The sequence below is a fragment of the Haemaphysalis longicornis genome, unplaced genomic scaffold (assembly GCF_048455015.1).
Source record: "Haemaphysalis longicornis isolate Haplotype H1 unplaced genomic scaffold, Haemaphysalis longicornis Haplotype H1 scaffold_4, whole genome shotgun sequence".
Classification (NCBI taxonomy): domain Eukaryota; kingdom Metazoa; phylum Arthropoda; class Arachnida; order Ixodida; family Ixodidae; genus Haemaphysalis; species Haemaphysalis longicornis.
In genome coordinates, this window is record NW_027526361.1 from 86,870,482 (window position 1) to 86,891,879 (window position 21,398).

The 21,398-nt window shown below is 47.7% G+C and overlaps 2 protein-coding genes across 2 annotated transcripts; both read right to left on the bottom strand.

Annotated features, from left to right (window-relative positions):
• Positions 1-7,605: 7,605 nt before the first annotated feature.
• LOC144179824 (sodium-dependent low-affinity dicarboxylate transporter 1-like) lies at positions 7,606-15,270 on the bottom strand. Its single transcript, XM_077708254.1, has 4 exons — positions 14,948-15,270; positions 14,088-14,139; positions 9,595-9,714; positions 7,606-7,729 (listed from the first exon to the last, which is right to left on the bottom strand). Exons 1-4 carry the CDS (start codon positions 15,213-15,215, stop codon positions 7,606-7,608), a joined length of 564 nt encoding a protein of 187 aa, XP_077564380.1. The 5' UTR covers positions 15,216-15,270.
• Positions 15,271-16,668: 1,398 nt separating this feature from the next.
• Positions 16,669-18,537, bottom strand: LOC144179825 (Na(+)/citrate cotransporter-like). Its single transcript, XM_077708255.1, has 2 exons — positions 18,316-18,537; positions 16,669-16,848 (listed from the first exon to the last, which is right to left on the bottom strand). The coding sequence occupies exons 1-2, from the start codon at positions 18,535-18,537 to the stop codon at positions 16,669-16,671; spliced, it is 402 nt and encodes a 133-aa protein (XP_077564381.1).
• Positions 18,538-21,398: the final 2,861 nt, after the last annotated feature.

Consider the following 21,398-nt stretch of genomic DNA (forward strand, 5'->3'; position numbering starts at 1 on the left):
CTGTCCCACGCGGCGGCACAGTATATGGACAGCATTAGGGGTATCTGCCGAGCCTCTGTAGCTGGCGGCATTGTTGCTTAGCGGCGATCAACGTCAAACACTCATTGTCGGCTTGAGAAAAGCTAACTCATTTCGTGAAAGCGAGAATGAATTCCCCGACACCAACGGTGCATCACAAAAACGCGGATGCAACAAAATGAGGCATCCACAACGATTTTAGAGCTGGTTTGTCCCGTTTTAGATTCCCTTTGTCTAGATATTCACCACGTGCAATTTTGACTATCTTCTTGCCTTCGTGCGCTTACAGGAAGTAAACTTTATCATTTGATTTGGGCTTTATTACTTAGTTTTTACATTAACGGAAAACTAATTACGATACTTTTTTTTTTTACAGAAAATGTATCTATGACAAGTTACTTTTTCAAATTCTGTAACTCTGCAGACACTGCCGTATACGCTTCATGAGTTAAACCCTCCTGAGCAAATCAATGTAGCGGCGTGCACAGGCGATTAACCGGTGTACGCGAAGGCGCCCGTGCTCACGGCAAGTGCGCATTCCCGCACAGACAAAATGAATCGATATGCGCCTGATGCGGATAGGTGAATCCCATTAAAATATCCGGCCCTGATCCTGCACAAAACGTGTGCTTCCTTATACGTTGGCGCCGAAATACGTTCCGCTCACTCGTACGCTTTCGCTCACTCGTACGGCCGGTGCGCTTTCAGCGGAAGCCGATGCACGCTTTACTTGGTGCCCGTTTATTCACACGTTAGCAATATCTTGTCCCATTGAAAGGCGAAAAGAAGCATTGAACGCGATCATCTCGCTTTTTGTTCGAAGCCAATAAAGAGCGCTAGCAAGGGTACCTCCATCAGCTACAGCTCAAGCGGGCCGAGAGACCTAGGCCTAAGGCGCTGCTCACCCATGTGCTTCGCACGCGGTGAGCGCACAAACGAGCTCTAAAGAACACGCCTCCCACACCTTTTCTGGCACAAAAGCAAGGGAACAGTACTCACCTTCTTCAGGTGCCCTTGCCTCCTGGCTTAGAATATTGTCACTTGTGGCACACCAGGCAAAAAATGGCGCGACGACACACAGAATCGCAGGACAAACATCGCAGCACCGAGGGAGGAAGACGAAGGCGGCGGAAGATGGCCCGGCTAAAAAAAAAAGTCTTCCCGGAGGGTCCTGCATGACTGCGGGAGCCAATTGGAGCGCTTTACGCCCAGAAGCAGTTTGTTTGTTTTGCTGCGCTCCCGTAGTTTTCCCCCTCTCCTCTTTATTGACGGGAGAAAGGACGTCTTTTCCCTTGGACGGCGACAGCTCGTCAAAATTAACGGAGAGATGGCCGTTAAAGTGACGGCGAGTTTTTACAGTGCACGTATTACCATTTTTTAGATTTTTCTGCATTTTTTAAGAAAAAAAAATGTACATACGTTTCTACAAGCGTGTTACTGCCTTTTGCTTCTTCACAGTTTGTTGGTGAGATCCTAAACGTTGACCCTTCAACAAATCCCAGTCAGGCTGCTCTCTGTGTTCATCAGCTGGATCAGCTCCGCCGCTCTACGCGATGCACGGTTTTGGGCGAGTGCAACGTTATTGCCTCATCCTGAGGAACTGTGAGCTCACTTCAGGATTGTGCACATTGTGCAATGAAGAGCCTTTTCAAAGCATTCATTATTACAATAGACAATCTGTTTCAATCAGGGAAGGTCAGCAGGAGGCTTAAACTTTTTAGAACCAAACCACGAAGTCGGCCATTTTTTTCCATCTATCAGAGGGGGAGGGGGGGGGTGTCTTAAGCCCTTGGAGCCTGGTACATTTGAACCCTTTGAACCAAGGATAATCCGCCCGTTGACTGTAAACCAGTTTCTTTAATGTAGACCAAGGCATTTTTAAGTATTCTGATATGGAAGCATGTCGACCCAAGGGCGTTGACCGCATGCATGTAATCCTATGGCGAGGTATACACTGAGGCTGCTTAAAATCAGCTTCACCACAAAGGTGAATGCATTGCTCGGAAGACATGTTTCCAGGGGCAATATCAACGGTTTCACATCGTATGTAAATGGGAAGGCCGTAACGCCTCTTATTAGTAGCAGATTCGTACGCGACGAAACTGGCATTTAGCAGCGCGTTGCAGATTCACAGCCGGATCTCTTTCTTGAGTCCGCATAGAAATGATTAGGCATTTAAACCTCTTGTGATGACAACGCACGTCAAATGCATAAACCACGCAGAGTGGCTCACGGCGAACAACTTGCGCAATGATGCACGACACTATACACTATAGTACCGCTTCACCAAAAGGAACAACAAATTCATTTCAGTCCAATTCACCGCGTTGTCCTTTTCCTTAAACAGGCAAGGAATACCTTGCACACTAAAGCTTGCATCGACGTGCAAATTTTAGCTGAGAATGGAGCAAGCGCCATCCCCTAAATATTTTCCCATCTCACCACGCATCCCTCAGTACAAACGACGTCCACTTATGGCGCCGGCTTCAAACCGAGACCTGCTTCAACTGTACCGTCTTGTATTACATATTTCCCTCGACATGCCCATACGGCTGGCCGATGTGGCACACATCCAACCACCTATAACTTTGTATGCGAATGCCCCGACCGCCCGATTCATCACCCTGCCCCCTTTCCTGAGCAGTGGGAATACGGGCTAGGGCAGCGGATACGGCCTGCGGTTTTCCAGAACAAGGAGATGCCACCCTCCCCACCCCCCTTTCTTTCTATTCATTTTTGGCTCCTATAAATGTTGTTCAACAAAAACAATGGCCACGTTATTCTGCGGGGCCTTTCGTCGACCAGTGGCGCAAATCCAGAAAAACCACAAAGGGCGACACACGTACTGCCATGGCGGTCATTCGGTTTTCATAAAAAAAGGTTGTATTTTTAGTCACAAAAATTAAAACAAAGCAGTGAAATTATAAAAGTAACAGGGGTTCACACCTCGCGTAACTTGCGTTGCGCTTTTGAGTCTTCTCAGAAACCGGTCGAACGGCAGTTGCATTCCCATTATTGTCTTACGGGGCTCACGGGTATTGAACACAGGCAACAAAACAAAACAAAAAGGCGTTAAAGAGGTTGAATAAGAAATATTCCGTGCAATACGATTAATGACCACACCTGGGAGGTCAAAATTTGTGTTCATCTCAGCAGAGTTCCTAGGATTACTCACTTTTGACATCTTCAGGAAAGGGTCTAAAAACGAGAGCGCAGTTCTTAAGCGCGCTCACATAGTTTTTCAGCGTCTCCAATTTGGTTTTGCGGAGAGTGCGCTGCACTTAACTTTCAAGCGATTCAAATACGATGTTTGAAAGATAAGTATCAAGCGGAAGGGGACACTTGCAAGGGGTGTCCCGCTAGCCTATCACAAAGGGCCACTGCAACTGACATCTTCAGGGCCATAGAGGTGACGAACAGGTGGCTTGAGTGGTGGTGGAAGAAAAGTAGGGAAGGGAGTGGGGCGTAGGAAGAGTAATGTACCGAATTAGAATTTAGAACACAAATGGGGGGTGGGGGGGGAGAGGTAAACATGTGTGCAAGGGCAGGAAGGGGGGAAGTGATGGGGAGTTTAAAACCGGGGGGAGGCGGGCCAACCCATTAGTTTAGTTAAGGGTAGGGCAAATAAATAGAATAACACAGGCAAATCGGTTGGTGACCACCGACTTCCCGATACAAAGGGAGGGCCTCTAGTAATAATGCTCATCATCAGACTAGAACTGTATATTGTGCTGAATTAGAAGATCAAAAACGACAAACTTTTTTTTACAGAACTTTTTACGGTGCGAATATGCTTGGCAAACACCGCAATGAAAGGTTGGTGTGAGTCCTTTCGGCTTCCTCGATATCAGAAGAAATTGCACAGCTGAATGAACCATCACGGTGCTTGGAATGCTTAACTTTTCGGACTACGCTGTGTAAAAAGACACGTTCTATGACAGTGCCAACAAACTAGCGGACTTGAGAACATACACTGGCGCTGACTGACGCAGTCAATAACTCTACAAAAGCAGCAAGCCCAAGCTGGCTCCTTCAAGAAGAACATGTCTTGAAAAAGGGGGGGCTTTGGGTCCAGTGGGGCAAATGAGGTTTTTTGTCTGATTGTCTGTGCTCTGTACAGGACTGTACTTCTATGCACGCAGACACCGGACATTGTGGGTGACCTAGTATGAACGTTTCCGCAGCAAAAGTTTGAGTTTCACGCCGCGTTTCATGGTAAATGTCGTTCGACGGGGTTTTCTGGCTGCGCGACACGCGCCAAAAGATGCATCGTTTTCTTTTAAGTTCATCTTCATTTTAAGTACGTGTCGTACTTCCATCCGTTGCACGACTCGACGACGTGTGTATCAGTTCTCCTCCGGAACTCGCAACCAGTACCGTAGTCCACGTTTGACGCGGTGTATAAGCTCCACTAGTGCGATCTAACCTGTCATCGTGATATGTCGAAATAAAAGGTGCGCCATCAGTAGCAGCCTGAAACAGCCGCCACATTTACGATAAAAGAAGCTGACAAAACAGTCATCAGGCCTTGTGGTCTACGCTGCGTTGCTTTGGAGCTACAGACAAGGCGTACGTCCCGCAGACGGCATTCACTCGCCGCGTTCAGTTACCCGCAATCGCTTCCCAAAACAACGTGTCCGCTCAGATTGCAACTTGGACAACGGCGCGTGGGAAAGGCGAACTCGAGAAAGCGACACTCGTCAGTGTCTGTCTACGACCTCGCCACGCGGAACCGGTCCCGGCTGGTCGTATTGGGGCAGCCATGAACCCCAACCATTTGCCTCCTGAGAAATCACGCGATGAGCCCTCGCGCCTGTGGGACGTCACTGCGTAAAAACACGCGCTACATCGCTGCGCAAACCAGAACGGAGACGAAACGTAGTAGAGAAGTCCAAATGCGTCGTAATTCTCCGACACCAAGTCTTTTAAAGCAAAGCTTTATATGGCTAGGCCAAAGTAAAATCCGGTGGTCCTGCGTACGCGTAAAACTTGTCCAGTGGATCCCCATGCGCATGCGCGAAAAAAAAACAGGTTGGACAGGGGTTAGAAGTACGCGGATAGAGATTGACTGAGCCTATAGATGATCTAGTTTACTCTCGCATATACCGACACTGTTAAGTGGGTACGGAACTTCGGAGGGAGCGAAAAAGAATCTTTCGTGCAGCAGAACGCGCGCGCAGCGAGCTGCTGCGTGAAGCGCAGAAGACGTTTGCCTACGCACTGCGGGAAGAAGTTGACCTACGCGCAGAATTGAAGTTTATTAACGACGAGTCTTTCTTGGGCTACTTAAACCCAGAAATTTTGGTCTGTCTGTATGTCTGTTTGTCTGTCTGTATGTCTGCCTGTGACTCGATTCAGCCACCCGGCCAACGTAAAACAATGCCTGAGAAATAGTCTTATATAGTCACAGCTAAATCTACCCGTCTAAGTCCGGTGTAATGTTCACACTTGTCAACATTGTTGAAGAAGAACAATACATTACGCAAATATAAGACAACAAATTAATACAGAAGTGATATCTACAGTGTTCCTTTATAAAAAGTCATACATGCTTGATTTTTGCGAAATTAAATACCTCAGCAACTGCAGAAAAAAAATTCACTCCACCGTCGCGTGCTGTCACCAGCGCCACTATAGCTTTCTTGAGCCGTTTTAAGAAATCAACCGGCAACAGTTAGGAAAGGTTCCACTAGATAGGTTCCGCGTTCTGTTTGCAACGCACGTGGAGTAGGGAAGCGCGATTCTATAAACGTTGAAGTAGGGCGCCTCGATTCACGCGCGTCTTCGCCGTACGGCAGCGTTGGCGTCGAGACACCCGGCCTGGAGCAGTGGAGCGCGGTAAATTTAAAATGATTTAAGCAAACCTTTGGCGTCTTTACCTTGGGAGGAGCGCGACGCAAGAGGAACAACATGAGACGTGAGCAGGAAAGCGAAGGCAGGTATTTACTTGGCAAAAGTCGATAAAGACTATCGTCTTTTGTCGACATTTGCAACGAAAGGAGCAGATACGCGGCCAATTTTCTCTCCCCCTCTCTCCCTTCCCCAGGCGCCATGTTCTGTGCTTATCGTCGCAGTTGCTGTTGTTGTCATTGTTGTCGGGGAGCTTACTCGGGGTGTAGCAAGCGTGGAAAACACAAAAACAAACGAAAAACAATTCTTCCATGTTTAAGTACAATTGTGAAGCATCCGAAAAGTTAATGAATCATCGATAACGAGACCTGTTTCATAACTAAAACAATGTAACGAATTTCGTACTCACGTTACGCTGCCGAGGTTCTTGTACTTGGCCGTGAAGGCTTCGTGAATCTTTTTTTGGTTAATGTTCGTTGCACTGCGACGAAATGAATCACTGAATGAGTAAATTTATTATAGAAAGGATGGCACTCTGGCCTGTTGGGGAAAATAGGGGTTGGAGAATATGCTGCCTCAGTTTGGGACCCCAGTACGGTTTATCTAATTAAAGGCCTCGAATCGGTTCAAAATAACTCTGTCCGGTTTATCCTACACGATTGCCATCGAGCAGAAAGCGTTACAGCTATGAAAAAGTCATTGCAACTGACTTCCCTTTCTTCTCGTCGTAAGTTCTTTCGCCTGTGCCTTTTTCATAAAATCTTCCACAACAGCCCACACTTCCGAGCTAATGTTTTCCTTTCACAGTCCTACGTGTCATCTCGTATCGATCATGCGCACAAAGTTGGTATACAGTATGCCGAACTAGAACGTGTTTTGAGACTTTTGTCCCTAGCACCACCAGCAAGGAATGGAACCAGCTTCCTGGCGCGACTGCTACAAATACCGATTATTTGGCTGCACTAGTGAACATTGTAAACTGAGATTACTTTTGACATGTGCTCTTTTTGGTTTTCTTTTTTCTGTTCTTGTGTGTTATAATGTGTTTCGCTAGCTAGAATTGTATGCTAAGATTACTTCTAAGATGTCTACTGTATCCTTTCTATGTCAAATAAATAAATAAATAAATAGTTGCTTGCATTCACTTTGGCAGCATACTTCAGGCTGGTAAAATTAAAAACTCCGCTTTCGGGCATTTTATAGAAATAATTCCGGTTCAAGGTTTTTTAAGTGATGCCCCTTCATTGGGCACACAGAGCATACACTCCACAAAAATCGTTTGTCTGTACCTTTAAAATATATTTTTCTCGAGAAATGTGCGATAAACGTAACAAACGGACAGTTCATTCCTCTGTACATCAAGAGTGTCGACAGGTACTAGGCAAAACCGTCGCAACATATTTATGTCCGTCATTTTCTAAATACCCAGGACAACGGTGTAAGAAGTAGCTGGAATAACTAAGATGTTTATAACCATGCTCAGTGTTCAGGCCTATTCCGTCTTCTCGAGTGCACTGTTTCCCCCCAGAACAGTTTTAAATAACTATCCGATTACTGTATCCTCGTCAATTGCTGCTGGCAAAAGCACTTCCCCGTATCTTCTTTTTTTCTTTCTTTTTCTTCGTCCGGTCTTGTCGGCTGTTTGTCATGCAAGCTGACCCTGGGGGCATTTGTTTCTGCCAGAACGCGTGCGGCGCCATTTGGGGGCGAAAACGCGTCAAGGGCAGTGATAAGTCCTCACAGGCGTCGCATGTGCAAGTAGTAGAGAACGATGAAGGCAGCCAAGACCTCGGCGACGGCGACCGGGAGGAAAGCGGCCGCCCACGACAGGAACGTCACCACTTCCATTTTGGGAAACTTCCTGAAACAGGGTGTTTTGCGTGCGTAAATTTTAGGGCCCCAAACAAACGAAAAAAAATGTCTGCATGCTTGAAACGAAAATAAAAAAAGGTGGATAAAAAATGAAGGAAGCTCACACTAACGCGCGTAAAGCTTGAAGGAAGCTGTATGCAACATTCACGACCATCACGATGGTTTAAGTCCACGATTGCAGCCGATTTGCTTCTTCTTCGCTGCCGCAACGACCTTTACTCCATCATTGTTGATGTAAGGGTGAGCTTCCTTCATTTTTTTTTTTTTTTTTGAAGTGATGATCATTGGGCACCACCTTGGAGGTGCATAAGCTATGACGTGTCTTTCTCGTTCCGTGCAAGTGTTGCCACGGTTACGGCGAACGCTGGAGTTTCTCTCTTCTTTTATACCGATCTTGGCCAATACCCCTAAGTGGGCATGCTTGGCTTGACAAACATGCATCGGTAACGCTGGGAGGTCGCCACAAGGCACGCGCACACAAGCGCTCAGCATTTTCGTGGTTTTTTTAACTGCCGGGCGGTCGTCACGAGGCATGCGCTCATGCGCGCTCTAACGATTCGCTAAACAGCTTCGTTGTTGAATCTTCTGCGCATCAGGGCTTGGTCCCCCCTCGTGCGACTGTAGTTTTAACCACGCATGGAACCATACGAGCTATTTGGTGCTCCTGGTATTCACCGGAGAAGGAAACAAGTCTAGCGGCCACAACGAAAATTCCCGATAATTTCACCCCCAGTGCGGAAAATCATGACGCTTGCTCAAGTACTGGCCTGGATAAAAATATCAAACGGCCGCATATAGTGTGCTGCGATTCGAGCGTTGTGTGCCCGTGATTATAACTACCAATCCTCGCTACGCCGGGCAGCCCACCTTCAGTTAGGGTCTCGCAACTTTACCATCGCGAAGCTCCTTTCTTTTCCGACGTGCGAACAACGTTCGGATCGCCAAGATTACAACGCTACGCAACAAGCGCCCTGTAAGCACACGGCTTTAGTAACGTTCGAACAGGAGGCAGCCCATTCTGTACAGGGAATTCGCCCTCTTTTACAAGCGCACATCGCCAGTATCTATTGTTCTCCGTATAGTTGAAGCGAGGTGGAGCGAGCGAGGCACGTTGCGCTGTTGCTTGCCTCGCAAGCAGCAGCGCCGTTTTCTACATCCTGGTGGTTCGGGGGTCATTTCTTGTGGGAAAGACGCCACGCATATCACGGGCTCGGTTCGTGGCATTCGTATTACGCAAGTGTCGGCGCCCTGTCATAGACGGCAACAGCCGGGATTATCACAATTAAGTCACGCACGGCGCTCCCACACAAAGAAGGCATCTAAGGTACTGTCATGATAACAAGGCCGAGGAGAACGAACAGCTTAAGTGGCGCAGGCGAAAATACGTCAGTCGCTGCTATTGTAGCCGACCAATCAGACTGCAGATGATACAAATGGCAGGGAGGAGCTGATGCATTCATCACGGCCGTCTTTCTTTACACCTTGTCTCAGTGTCAACCCCATAGATTGTTGGCACGGCATGCTGCATGCAGTGGGTGATGATTGCTTGAGAAATCGCCACTCCTTTATCGATGCCTATAGCGTGCGCTGCAGATAGGGCGAAAAGGGCTTCGCTCACAGCGACCTCTGTGCGGTGCAACGCGTCTCATGGCGCTCTCCCGACAAAGCACGGCAAATGGTAGCGTTGTAAAACGGTAAATGGGTGCACTGCTACCGTCTGTTTTTATATCTCGGGCTCTGTCATCGTTTGGTGCGATCTGAACTATCCTATAATAAAGCGGCACCGTGTTTACGCGCTTGCGGCCTTGGAAAGGCGCAACTTCGCGAGAAAATAGCAGTGACGGAAGTACGCACGAGAGAAGGATCATCTTGGTGACGTAGTTGGTGATGGTTCCGCTCAGCGTGCCCACTGAGCCCAAGCTCGTCGTGTAGGCGACCATCATTAGCAGGACCTTCCGGATCTTGATGAACCTCCTGAGCGAAACGGAGGAACGCACAACGGAACTGATTAATAAAAGGACTAGGCAAACACTTCAAAAGATCGATGCAGCTATACCGAACTTGTTTATTATAACGCCCCGAACGAATCGAAACATGGAAGCGGACATGTAAGTTGAAATGCTCGTGTTAGCCGCCGTTTGGGGAGCGCAAACTTTGAGTCAGAAATAGGTCCCCGTGTGAAGTTGGGACGAAATTTTCCCTAAATTAGCCATGTCGCTTTGCGTAAGGGATCGGTGGCGTATGCCCGTAAAGGCCTAGCAGAACGTCGTGTTTTTTGTTTTTTGTTTTTCAGGCTTAGCTTACACAGAACGTCTAAAAGCTATCTGATATTTTGCACTAAAGGTATACACGTACACGTGATACGTATTAAAAAAGGGTAGAAGTTAGGGCTACCTGTAAATAGACGCATTTCTCAGGTGAAATTACCGTGAATACCTTGAAGCGATCAAGCAAAGTTGACCAAAATGCTAGTGAAAAGCGCGTGTCGAGGTGAAAATAACGCGTAATCGATTTATTTTCACCTTTTCAAATAACACAATTTAGCTGTTTGACTTTTTAAACTTAAAAGCTGTAAACGTTAATTTACGTTATCACTATCACGGGCATAACCATCACTCTAGTGTCGTCTGCTGTTAGCCGCTGATATGGGTTCAGTGATGCGGTACTGGCAGCGAGACGCTTTTCCGAATAATAGAAAATCAGATTCCGCCGATTCACTTTCTCCTCGAGCTCGAATTCTATCAGCGCGGCAGGGAATGAAGCCGACATTTTATTTTGTTTTCTTCGTTTTCTTTTTTACTTCGTTTTCTTTTTTTTACAAAGCCGTAATGTCGGCTTTGCAGGAAAAAAAAATAGCAATAAAATGCGGAGCACTCGTGGGGTATACTCGACCGCCGACTGTTCCCCACGCGCGTAGTGGCTTTAGCAAAAAAAAGAAAAGCAAAAACCACGAGGAGCGGGAAAATGCCGAGAGCTCGTGACCGCATGCCTCGCGGCAACCGGCGACTCCTCGGCTCACCCAGTGGCTTTAGCAAAAAGAAAAAAGAAAAGCTGCAGCGCTGTCGTCAATTAACCATTACATTTACATTACATTTACATTACATGCCAACCATTACATATATAATGGTTGGCATGAGGAACACAACGATATCGATGCATATGACGATGACTACCACAAGCACAGGGCAAAACATGTTTGAAATAAGCAATTTCAAACATGTACAAATGCACGGTGATGCATCTGCAGCTTTGCTACGGTTCAAGCCTTGCGCGGCTTAGTGCAAGTTGAGCTGCTTGAAGTCTACAATCTACCACTCGCCGGGAAGAAGAACACCTCTTCGATGCCTATGACGACGATTACTAGCACCGCAACTATGCAAACAGACAATGATACTGGAACTTAACCATGTGTCCGGCAATGCTCACCCACAAGTCTTGCGCGTGAATGCAAGCATCCACGATTTTTCTTTATCTCGTTCCGCACAAGCTTTCTAAAAGAAGTATGGACGAATGCAGCACGTTGGGTTCTTTGTAGCGGAGAGGCACGTATTGCTGTTGCTGTTACACCAAACCAATCTATACCTGTAAAGAGGAGTGCCCGGCTGACTGAGTGACTGACTCACTCACTGACTACATCAACGCCCTCCCAAAACTGCTAGACCTAGAGACTTGAGATTTCGGGAGTACTTTTGTGTCCTGGCTTAGTGGCTCACTAAGGCGGGGTTTTTCGAACTTGTTGATTGATTGTATAGGGTTTAACGCTCCGACGCAACGCAGGCGATGAGGCGCGCTGTAGTAGAGGGCTCCGGATTAATTTTGACCACCTGAGGATCTTTAACGTTGCCCGAAATCTCGTACACACACGGGTGTTTTTGCTTTTCGCCTCCATCAGAAAAGCGGCCGCCGCGGCCGGGAATCGAACCCGCGACCTCGTGCTCAGCAGCGCAACGCCTTAGCCACTGAGCCACCGCGGCGGGTTTTTTCGAACTTGTACTACTAACCGAGCATAAAAGGGAAATTGTGTTTTCGTAAATGTGTGGTTATTTCGGTCACCCATTCACATATTTAAGTATTTTTTACTGGTATGTGTAGCCCTTAAGAATAACTAAAAAGTAGTTTTACGGTTTCGCCCTAACCGACGCTGTTTGGGCGATTCTGCATTTCGGAACAAAATTGGTGTTCTTAAAGATTCTCGAATAAATGTTTCACTGATTGATTTATCCCATTGTTTTTTTGCTAAGTACTCATATTCACAAAACCAATTTTAAGGATTTCGCCCTGCGACGCCTCTAAAAGTGTGAAACAGTTTTTTTTTTTAATTTGCACCCATGATATACCCAGAAGACTTAACATTTGGTGTGAACGCCAAGCCGAGCTACTGATTGTAAAAACTTCAAATTTGAGTAGCGCAAAGGTATTATGGTTTAAGAGCTCAATATTGCTAATTTAAAAAAAAAAAACACCCCTGAGAAAGCGAGACGCGCTAAAAAATTGGTCCACAAACTTTTGTTTTATCGTAGGCCCGTTGAGATATCGAACAAGGTTTTGTTGATATAGGTAACCAATACAAATGTGTAACAACTGTTTCACAAGATCTTTCTATAACAGCCATGTGATAGGGAGAATCAGGATTTTCGATAAATTACCTGTTTTTACGGATTTCTCGCGAACTATTCAGCCCGTTGATATATCCAATTCGTTTTTTTCTTATACATTACTATGTCCATAGAGCTAGCCAAAAACCAATTTGAGGATTTTGTCCCATGCATTAGGCGTGCAAACAGCCAAGCATCACTTTTTACATTACACTCCTCTCGAAGAGGAATTCAGTTCAATTTTCCCGCGTATACGTAGCGGTCGCCATATGTTGGGAATTTCTGCCACCACACGCCTCACGTAGGAGCCCATGTTACTGATGGATATTCTGTACACCATCTACACAATCCTTCCTATGAGTAAGTAGTCCTTTCAGCAAATCATTTCGGTACAATTTGTTTGGGATAGTTCAATAAAGCACGAGTTGCAATCGTTTCTCATAAGCACACGCCTCCTGGAGGACGCCGAAGGGGGTTCTATTGTGCGTTTCCGTTGAATCGATTACTCGAATTGCGTGAGCAATCGTCGGGTAATGCGAGAGAGAGAGAGAGAGAGAGAGAGAGAGAGAGAGAGAGAGAGAGAGAGAGAGAGAGAGAGAGAGAGAGAGAGAGAGAGAGAGAGAGAGAGAGAGAGAGAGAGAGAGAGCAAGCATAGCGCGGACGACCGTCGACTGAGAGACCGGCCGGAGCGCGGCACTCCGCCTATATGCGCAGCGCGCCCGAAGGAGAGGAGATAGCGGAGAGAGAGGGCGCTGCACATGCGCACAGCGCGCTTGCTCCGCGCGCAGCGCCGCCCACCGGCGGAGTGAGAGTGCGCTGCGCCACGCGCCCGCAGATGTTGGGCGAGAGTAGAGTGAACTAGAATACTTTTCTAGTTCACTCTAGCGAGTGTTCGCTATCGGAGAGAGGAGAGGAGGCGAGCGGAGGAGAGACGCAGCTGTGCGGACGCGGACGACGACGACGCAGGAAGGACAGAGCCGCCGGCAAGAGATGCTCGTCTCAGCTAAGCATCTAAAAACGGAGGTAGCGCCTGCTCCTCATCACCGCTGCCGTCTGTTTCTCCGCGCGGCGCAAATAGTGCCTTACTGCGAGTATTTCGAACGTGACATGAGTCGTTCCCGTAATTTATCGCCCGTAATCTGCGTATAAACTCCTGCAGCGACGACAAAAGAAATTTGGTGTGAGAAAGAAGACGATGTTACGAATTCAGCACAATCTGGTTTCAAAACGCGCGCATGCGTTGGCATCCGGGTCCGTCGCTTCGGCGATGTGATACACTACATGATCTAACGCCGTTCATAACCTGTACACGAGTATAGCTGAAATTTTGTTCCTACTCGTAAAAATGAAACATGAAAGGTTCTTTTTATGCCCACCTATTTTTCACTTAGAAGGAGGCAAAATTACACGAAGTATTTGGCTTGCACGCAGTTTTAAATGGCACCTCGGGTGAACCGGCGACTGCAGTGCAGAGGCGGGGCTGGTTCGGCTCGTTTTGGGCAACATAGCGACCAAAAGTGGCTTAACAAGAAGTGAAAATTGCGCGAACAAAGCTGGATAACGTCATCTTTACGCCAGATGTCTAATACGTCATGACGTTGCTGCCAATCACAAACGGGGCCTCTGAACAAAATCTTTTCCCAATTATCTCCTTCACAGAATTCGTTTGTTGCGACTTTGTGGTTGGCGTGGATATCAGAGAAGGTGTGCCGTCGTAGTGGCCGTATAAGCGACGACAAGTATAGCACTCACGTTGTGATCTTCCGCATGTGCGCGTCGTCGATGTTGAGGGCTTTCGCGATATCTGCATAGGAGATAAGGTAAGCGTACATGTTTCTAGGGCGGAATTCCGAGAACGCGAGAATTTCGCACTTAACCTCCCCCCCCCCTTCCCCGACACGCACGCACACACACAAAATTAAAGTCTTCGCCTTACCCGCATTTTAACGGCAAACGTGCGTACTGCATGCATTTACATACACGTTTCAAAAACATCATTGTTCATTTCAGGCCAAATAAAGCAAACCTCCTAGGCATTTCCTAACACGATAAACTTATCCGGACTCCACATGTCCCTTGCTTAGTTTCTCTAACTGGCGATGACAGATGCTTAACATGGAAGCTTTCAACAGCGAATCCCGGCGCTCTTATCTTTTTTGCTAAGTCCGTGGACTTAAGTGTTTAGGCGAGACCGTTCTCTTGAAAGACGCTTTAAACGCCTTTTAATCCCATGTGGGCTGCGTTCAGGCCTCAAGTTTAAAGGCAGAAGCAGCTTCACTGTGCCTAAGTGAAAGCCTTTAACAGGTGCCTTTAACGGTGCCGCTGTAGTTGAATCATCTGCAGCCTTCGTCAGGGTGGGCGGATTTTAAACCCGACGGCCGGGATCCACCAAACGTTTCGGTTGCATCTTAGGAGATGCTCTTTGGCGAGTAACACAAGTGAAGCTAAATTGGGATTGCTTTCCGAATCTTAAACTATACGCAAGTCTTCAAGAGTGGCCCACGGCCGTATTCCCGAAGCAACTTTGCAGCATTTTCTGGTGTCTGTCCCGGTACACTATTGCAGCATTCAACCCTCGTCTTGATCGTAGAGCTATAACGGGGCCAGCTCACATGAGACGGAGGGCTTCTTCTTGGCCTGCTCGCCGTAGCGCAGCACGTACAGGTCGCGCATGTAGATGTAGTGTATCTCGTGCACCGTGGCGTCCACCACGGGCACCATGATGTCCAGCGTGGCGCTGTTCTTGAGCAGCAGCGTGATGACGAACGTGGCCACCGTGTAGCCGGCCATGATGTTGCGCAGAGAGTCGCCGAAGCGCTGCAGCACCCAGAGCGCGATGCGTGTGTGCAGGTTCGTCGTCTCGATGGCGATCGACATCATGATTGCCGCAAGGGTCAGCAGCACCGTGTTCTGCAAGGTCAACAGCACGTGTGGGTTTACAAGAGAGCAGGTATGGGCTACTGCTATTCACTCTGGTGGTGGTGGTTTGCGACGGGAAAAGGAAAGGAAATTGACTGGGGATATTTTGAGCTCGGCAGGGACCTCACCTGCATACAACCCAGTGCAGGGGAAGGGAAGAGGGGGATTGATAGGATAAAGTAGCAAATAAAGCAGGAGCATCGCCGAGGCCGAGCAAGTGTATTCGCAACGGCTTTTTGTTTTTTTCTTTTTCTGGCCAGTAGCTCTGCTGTGACGTCTATGTGCCTCGAAGGCGCAATGAAGAGAACATACAAGTTTCATTAATTAAATAGACGTACTTGTCCAAATAGCAAGGATACCAATTTGACCAAAAGCTCCCAAAAATATTATCAATATTATGAAAAACGGGTGACGCAGCAGAGTCCCACCAACCAATTTCTCCCGTTGTCTGTATTACGCCATATGATCTTGTTTGTTTTACTCGCGGCCGTCCACCAAAGCGACGACCGAGAAACACGACTGCGCCATTGTAGTGGCGCCTGTAACTCCGTTTGATCATGCCGCTTCAACGCTAACCGTTAGTTAACACAATATGGTAACTCCGCTTTCAGTATTCCCTCTGTTGCGCCACTGCTGAAATCGTGTGCAGCAAAATTCGAAGGTTTTTCAATGTTTCTCATCTTTTTACCGCATTAAAAACGTCTGGAATGGAGTCGAGTAAGTTACCGCAGGCTAGTTCTTTCCAATCGAAGTTGTATTTTGTATTTATGCATTTTGCATTCATGGCTCCCTGCAGATATGTAGAATGCAGAAGTAATGTGATTGTGGGGTTTTAACGCGCCGACGCTACACAGGCGATGAGGCGCGCCGTAGTGAAGGGCTCCGGATTAATTTTGACCACCTTTGTGCCGAAATATCGAACACACGGGCGTTTTCGCTTTTCGCTTGCATGAATAGAAAGAATGTAGGATTGTAGGATTTGTACCCCTCCCTCCTTCAATGTTTATACAGACAACAATAAATCCAATTTCTAGCTGTAGATTTTCTACAGATAAACAAAACTGATTTCCACGCAGAAAAGAAGATTGCTCTTAATACCCAAAACCTTCCGATCTATACTTCCAGGCGCATGATTTTCCAGGATCATTTTTTGGCGATTGGGAAAATCCTTGTATTTTCTTCATAACCTATCAAACTTGAACGGGAGTCATTTTCGCCTGCATAGCCTGAAAGAAATAGCCATAACGGGGACCGGCTGCGAGCAGGTCCCAACGCGCGTTTACGCTGTCTCCAGAAAATGCTTGACTAGGTATTCCATAAGGGTGGCCAAAAATACATGTTAGCATAGTGCTCACTGTTCAACACAGGAAGTGTTGAACCTGTGCACGCAACAAGATATTTGGTAATCTAGTTTTCAAATCTCGCGGGGGGTGTGTGGCCTCACGTTCATGTAGATGCCGACGACGTCGTCGTATCCCATGATGCGCAGCGCGGGCAGGTAGAGCAGGGGCATGAGCGCCGTCACGCCCAGCGGCAGCGTACGCGTCACCCAGTTGACGAACACCAGCACCATCACGTACGCACACCGCGTTTTCTGCATACCGTCAGCAGACGGGCACAGCCCGAGTAAAACGTGCTTTGTCACGAAAGGCGGAGTTCATTGCAAACTAAAATGCAAAAAAAAAAAAAAATGCAGAGCAACACCTTTAAAAAGCTCACAGGTGAAGTTTCAGGGTGTTCTCGTAGTTAGAAGCCCCAGGAGTCACCGTGTCATTTGCCCCCTCCCTATCCTCCTTTCATATCCTCACCTCCCCCCGTTCTCCACCCACTCCTGTTCACCCTCACATTGCCCATTTACCTATTGCTTGCTATTCCTTCCCCACCACTGCACCATTCTAGGCCAGTTCTTGCCTCCCCGACCACTTTCGTTACTCTTGTTTCACCCTTTTATCCCTTCCATTCTCCCTACATGTATTCTGCCCACCACGCTCCTATTCCCCCCTCCCTCCCTCCTCCCACTCCCCTCACCATAGTGCATTCTCATTCCGCTCTGTTCCCCTCATACCTTCCGGCTCCCATCTCACTCCTCCCTCAAATTCCCCCTTTCCTCACATACATGGGAGTCGGCATGGGGGTGCAAAAGGGGCACTTTCCCTTCCCCTCAAGCCAACCCAGAACAATTGCCCCGCCCTCTCTCCCCATCCGCCTTTCCCCTCAAAACAATGGGTTTGCCTCCCTAAAGACAAAATCCTACCGACGCCCATGCTCAAATCTCAGGCGCCCTCCACCCATCACCCTCCGCTAGTGTTTTCTCCACCATCTACCCCGTTTTCTTCCCAAATTCTTTCCGCTGCGTACTTCGTGCTACTTTTCTTCTCACCTTATCTTACGATACCCTTTTCCTTTCATCAATCACTTATTCACCAATGCCCAGTAGGTAAGTAACATTCTAGGGAGAAGGCCCACCAGCAACATTCTTGGCCGATTTGAGTGACAGACAGACAGACAGACAGACAGACAGACAGACAGACAGACAGACAGACAGACAGACAGACAGACAGACAAACAAAAAATGGATTTCCAATTATTAAACAATACAATAAAGCGCAGTCATTATTTGAGCCGGTTTCCGGCTGCTCTGCTGCGCGTAAAGGTTCACAATACTCTGTTTAGCTGTTTCCAGTCACGTAGCCTAATGTTTGAAGAGCGACTCCTTGAACAGATATTCAAGGATGTACGGTAGCATTTTATCAATTCCTTCAGACGTCTGCCGTCATTTACCACAGACGTACGACGTGCATCAGCAGCGCCGTGGGCCTTGATGCTAAACCTATTCTTAGTTTAAGCTCTTTTGTGTACTGAACTGACGAGTAGTCCCTTATAATCTAGCTACAAGCTCCACACTTATTGAAAGTAAATTTTGAATGCTATCCCTGGCAGGGTATTCAAAGCGTATTAAGACTTCTAATGCTTCTAAGTCATTTGGACTAACTTCGCCACATCACACTGTACAAGCCATAACAGAGAAGAAGACCGCTGCGCTGTGGTGTTCGCGGCGTACCGGCGTGTTGTGGAACACGAAGAGCGGCAGCAGCAGGATGGGCGTGAGGTAGGTGGCGATGAGCTTGATGTGGAAAGGGCTGTGCAACACCGAACGCTTCTTGGCCTTCTTGGAGTGTTCCTCGTTGACGCGCTCCACAGCCTTGGCGGCCTCCGTGCCCATGGCGGCGGCCTCTGCCACCAGGGAGGATGGCGGCGACGACGGCGACAACGGCAACTCCATCGCCGTCTCTGTAGTCCGCTCGAGCGCCACCGCGAGAGGGCGATAGGCAGGGCAGACTCGGCTGCGGGTATCGAATACGGTCTATGCGCAAGGAAATAAATATCAAACGCAAACAAGAGTAAGCCACTTAAAACTTTTTCTTGGCTTGGTGCCTGCGCATGCGGACCAGGAGATATTCGGACACTATGGATGCCTTGAAGGCCCCGCGGCCCGGTTACGAAGTGATTTTCTTGGCTCTGTTTTATTAATTTGCTAATTTGGGGATGGAACCAGCGCGAATTGAACGAGGACAGGGTAAGGAACAGAAGAGCTGGTGTCCCTTCCTATGGCCTCGTTTAGTTCGCGCTGGTTCCATCCACGGTGGTTCCCGCCACTGGTGAGACATATTCGGGTTCCATCCATGAATATGCCTCCCGTATTAGCCCAACTGCCTTTAATTGCTTCTGCTCATTTGTAATGTTTGAATGTTTGAATTTGGTTGCACTAACAGGCGTGTTTTGGATGTTTATTGGCCTGCGGGTGATGTTAGTGGGGAGTATACATATGTTTTCGCTCCTCTGAAGAGTACAGTTCGAAGTTGTTCGCTCGTCATTTTACCCTCTAGTATATCTATCCTCTTTTAGCCGCGCAGTAACTGTTTTTTCTTCAAAGATCATGAACCAACTGGCCGACCACAGCAAAGTAGTGACTACGAGCTTGCATCGTGTTAGGGAACACACAGCCCGTTAATACGGTTCATGGTTTTAGTTGTTGTATTTGTGATCGAGACAAAACACAAAAGTCCTAGATTTCAGAGCACGTTTTATATCTCCTGTTGAAGTAATTTTAAATCCAGCCTTTGGTCCAGCCTTTGGTCCAACCTTTGGCCCAGCCTTAGCTCCGATTAAATTAAACACTGAGCCGAGTATATAATTTCTTTCTGCATTAAGTTGTGCAGGAGAGCATCATTTAACGCTTACTGTCTCTTTTCGCTTGGTTGCAAGACTAACTGCCGGGCTGGTTTACTAATACAGTCTTTAGGAGTAGGTGGCACACTGAAAATTTGCAATTAATTCATTCTGCCACAACGCTCTCACACGGCCGATCGTTGCGTCAAAAGGAGCCCACCTGACAAATAAATGATCATATACATGATTTGACAAAAGTTTTATCCGAACTGCGACGTCCCATAATACGAAGTCGCATAACTACGGCAGCATTGTTTTAAGTCAAGCCGTATGGGTTTATGGCACGACTACACCTCATCTCACTGGTCGCAGTTATCGTTCATGCTGGCGCATTGTGGTAAAGCTGGCCAATGGGTGTTTGTGAATCACGTGTCGTTATTAAGCGGGGTCGTTATTAACAAACGTTAATTCAACCAGTTCCCCCAAAGGAAATTCCAGCCCACCTTGAAACCGGCTACAATGAGATGCGACGCAGTACCTTACGACGCTTGGCTATCCTGGGACGAGCGAAACCGCGGCGGGCGCTGGCTTTTACGACGAGAGCCTCTCTCCGTTCTTCGGGCGAACCTTGAGAGCTAAGTGGCGAGTGAGTAACCCGTCAGCATTCAGTAAAAATGTAGTGGGTTGTACAAAAGGACCTTGCGACCGGGGCTGCCTCGCTTCTTCTCGCGCTTCTTCTCTTCTTTTCCATCCACGCGCGACGACGACTGCGATGATGATGGTGGAGGTGGTGCTGATTATTATGCCCTTGATAACAATTAAACGTCCCTGCGGGCCGGGCCAGATCAGGTGTAACGCCTTGGGCAGCGCGGTATGGTGGAGTGCATACCGTAGAGCTAAATGGTTCCTGACCCTATTCACCTTCATCATCATCAACATCATCATCATTCAAAGAGGAGAGAGGGGGAGCGCCCTCATTGTCGACTCTGCAGTGCTCCTTCCCTGAGCGCACTCGCCCCCTCTGTCGGTATCCCCCACAGCCCACAAGAACTGTTGTTTTATGGCAACTGTAAACGGCCAGGGTGGCTCTAGGCCACGGAGGCCTAACTGCTTTGGCCACCGTACACGATTAAGAACTTTCAGTTACCCGCAGCGCTGTTTGCTGGAAACGTCTTAATTGGGAAATCAAACACAAAATATGATTCGTCCATTCGAAATATTTTCACATCAGAATGTACACTACCATGTCATCTTAACGCCGAGTTAAAAGAATTGAGCTAGATAATAAAGAAAGTAGATCAATGAGTGGCAGCCCAGCGATTGGCAGTCGTCAAAAAAAAAAAGTTTCATCCCCGCACTCATTGCGGACACTTCGAAGTACAATCAGGTGTTCGTTCACAACGTATACCTAGGAAAACCGTCGGTCCTATAGCGGACTATGTGTGGTGAGCCGGACACCTCAGAGCCTTGGAAACCTATATAATTGAAGAGTCCCCTGTTTTGGTACCTCCCCAATGGCATCGCCGCGCTGACGTGGCGTAGCAGGAAATTTGAATGTTTGAGGATTTTAGAGATGTAAGTTTGTGTGTGCGCGCGGAATGTGTGTGTGTACGTGTTTGTAGCCGAAATTGAGTTCAACTTATCAGAAGCTAGTTCTTTCAAATGAAACAAGGATGTGTGTTGTTTTCGTGGTCCCTTCAATTGACATGAGGAATGTTTCAGGCTGGGAGGAAACGGCCTCTAGCGTGTAATTTCCGTTCCTTTAGTGGAAACTCTTTTGGTAAACAGCGGCTTGGTTTGTTCACTTTTATTTTTCTTTTTGCCGCGGAAATGACCTGTGCCCGATCTTCCACGAACTCTTCGGCGTCTAAGGCCGCGAAATCCCGGCGCTGACAATCGCGCGATCAGAGGCTCAGTGCTGTCAAAACCAGTGTCGCAGCTGGGCTGAAATGGAAAGCAAAGGCTAGGCGATGC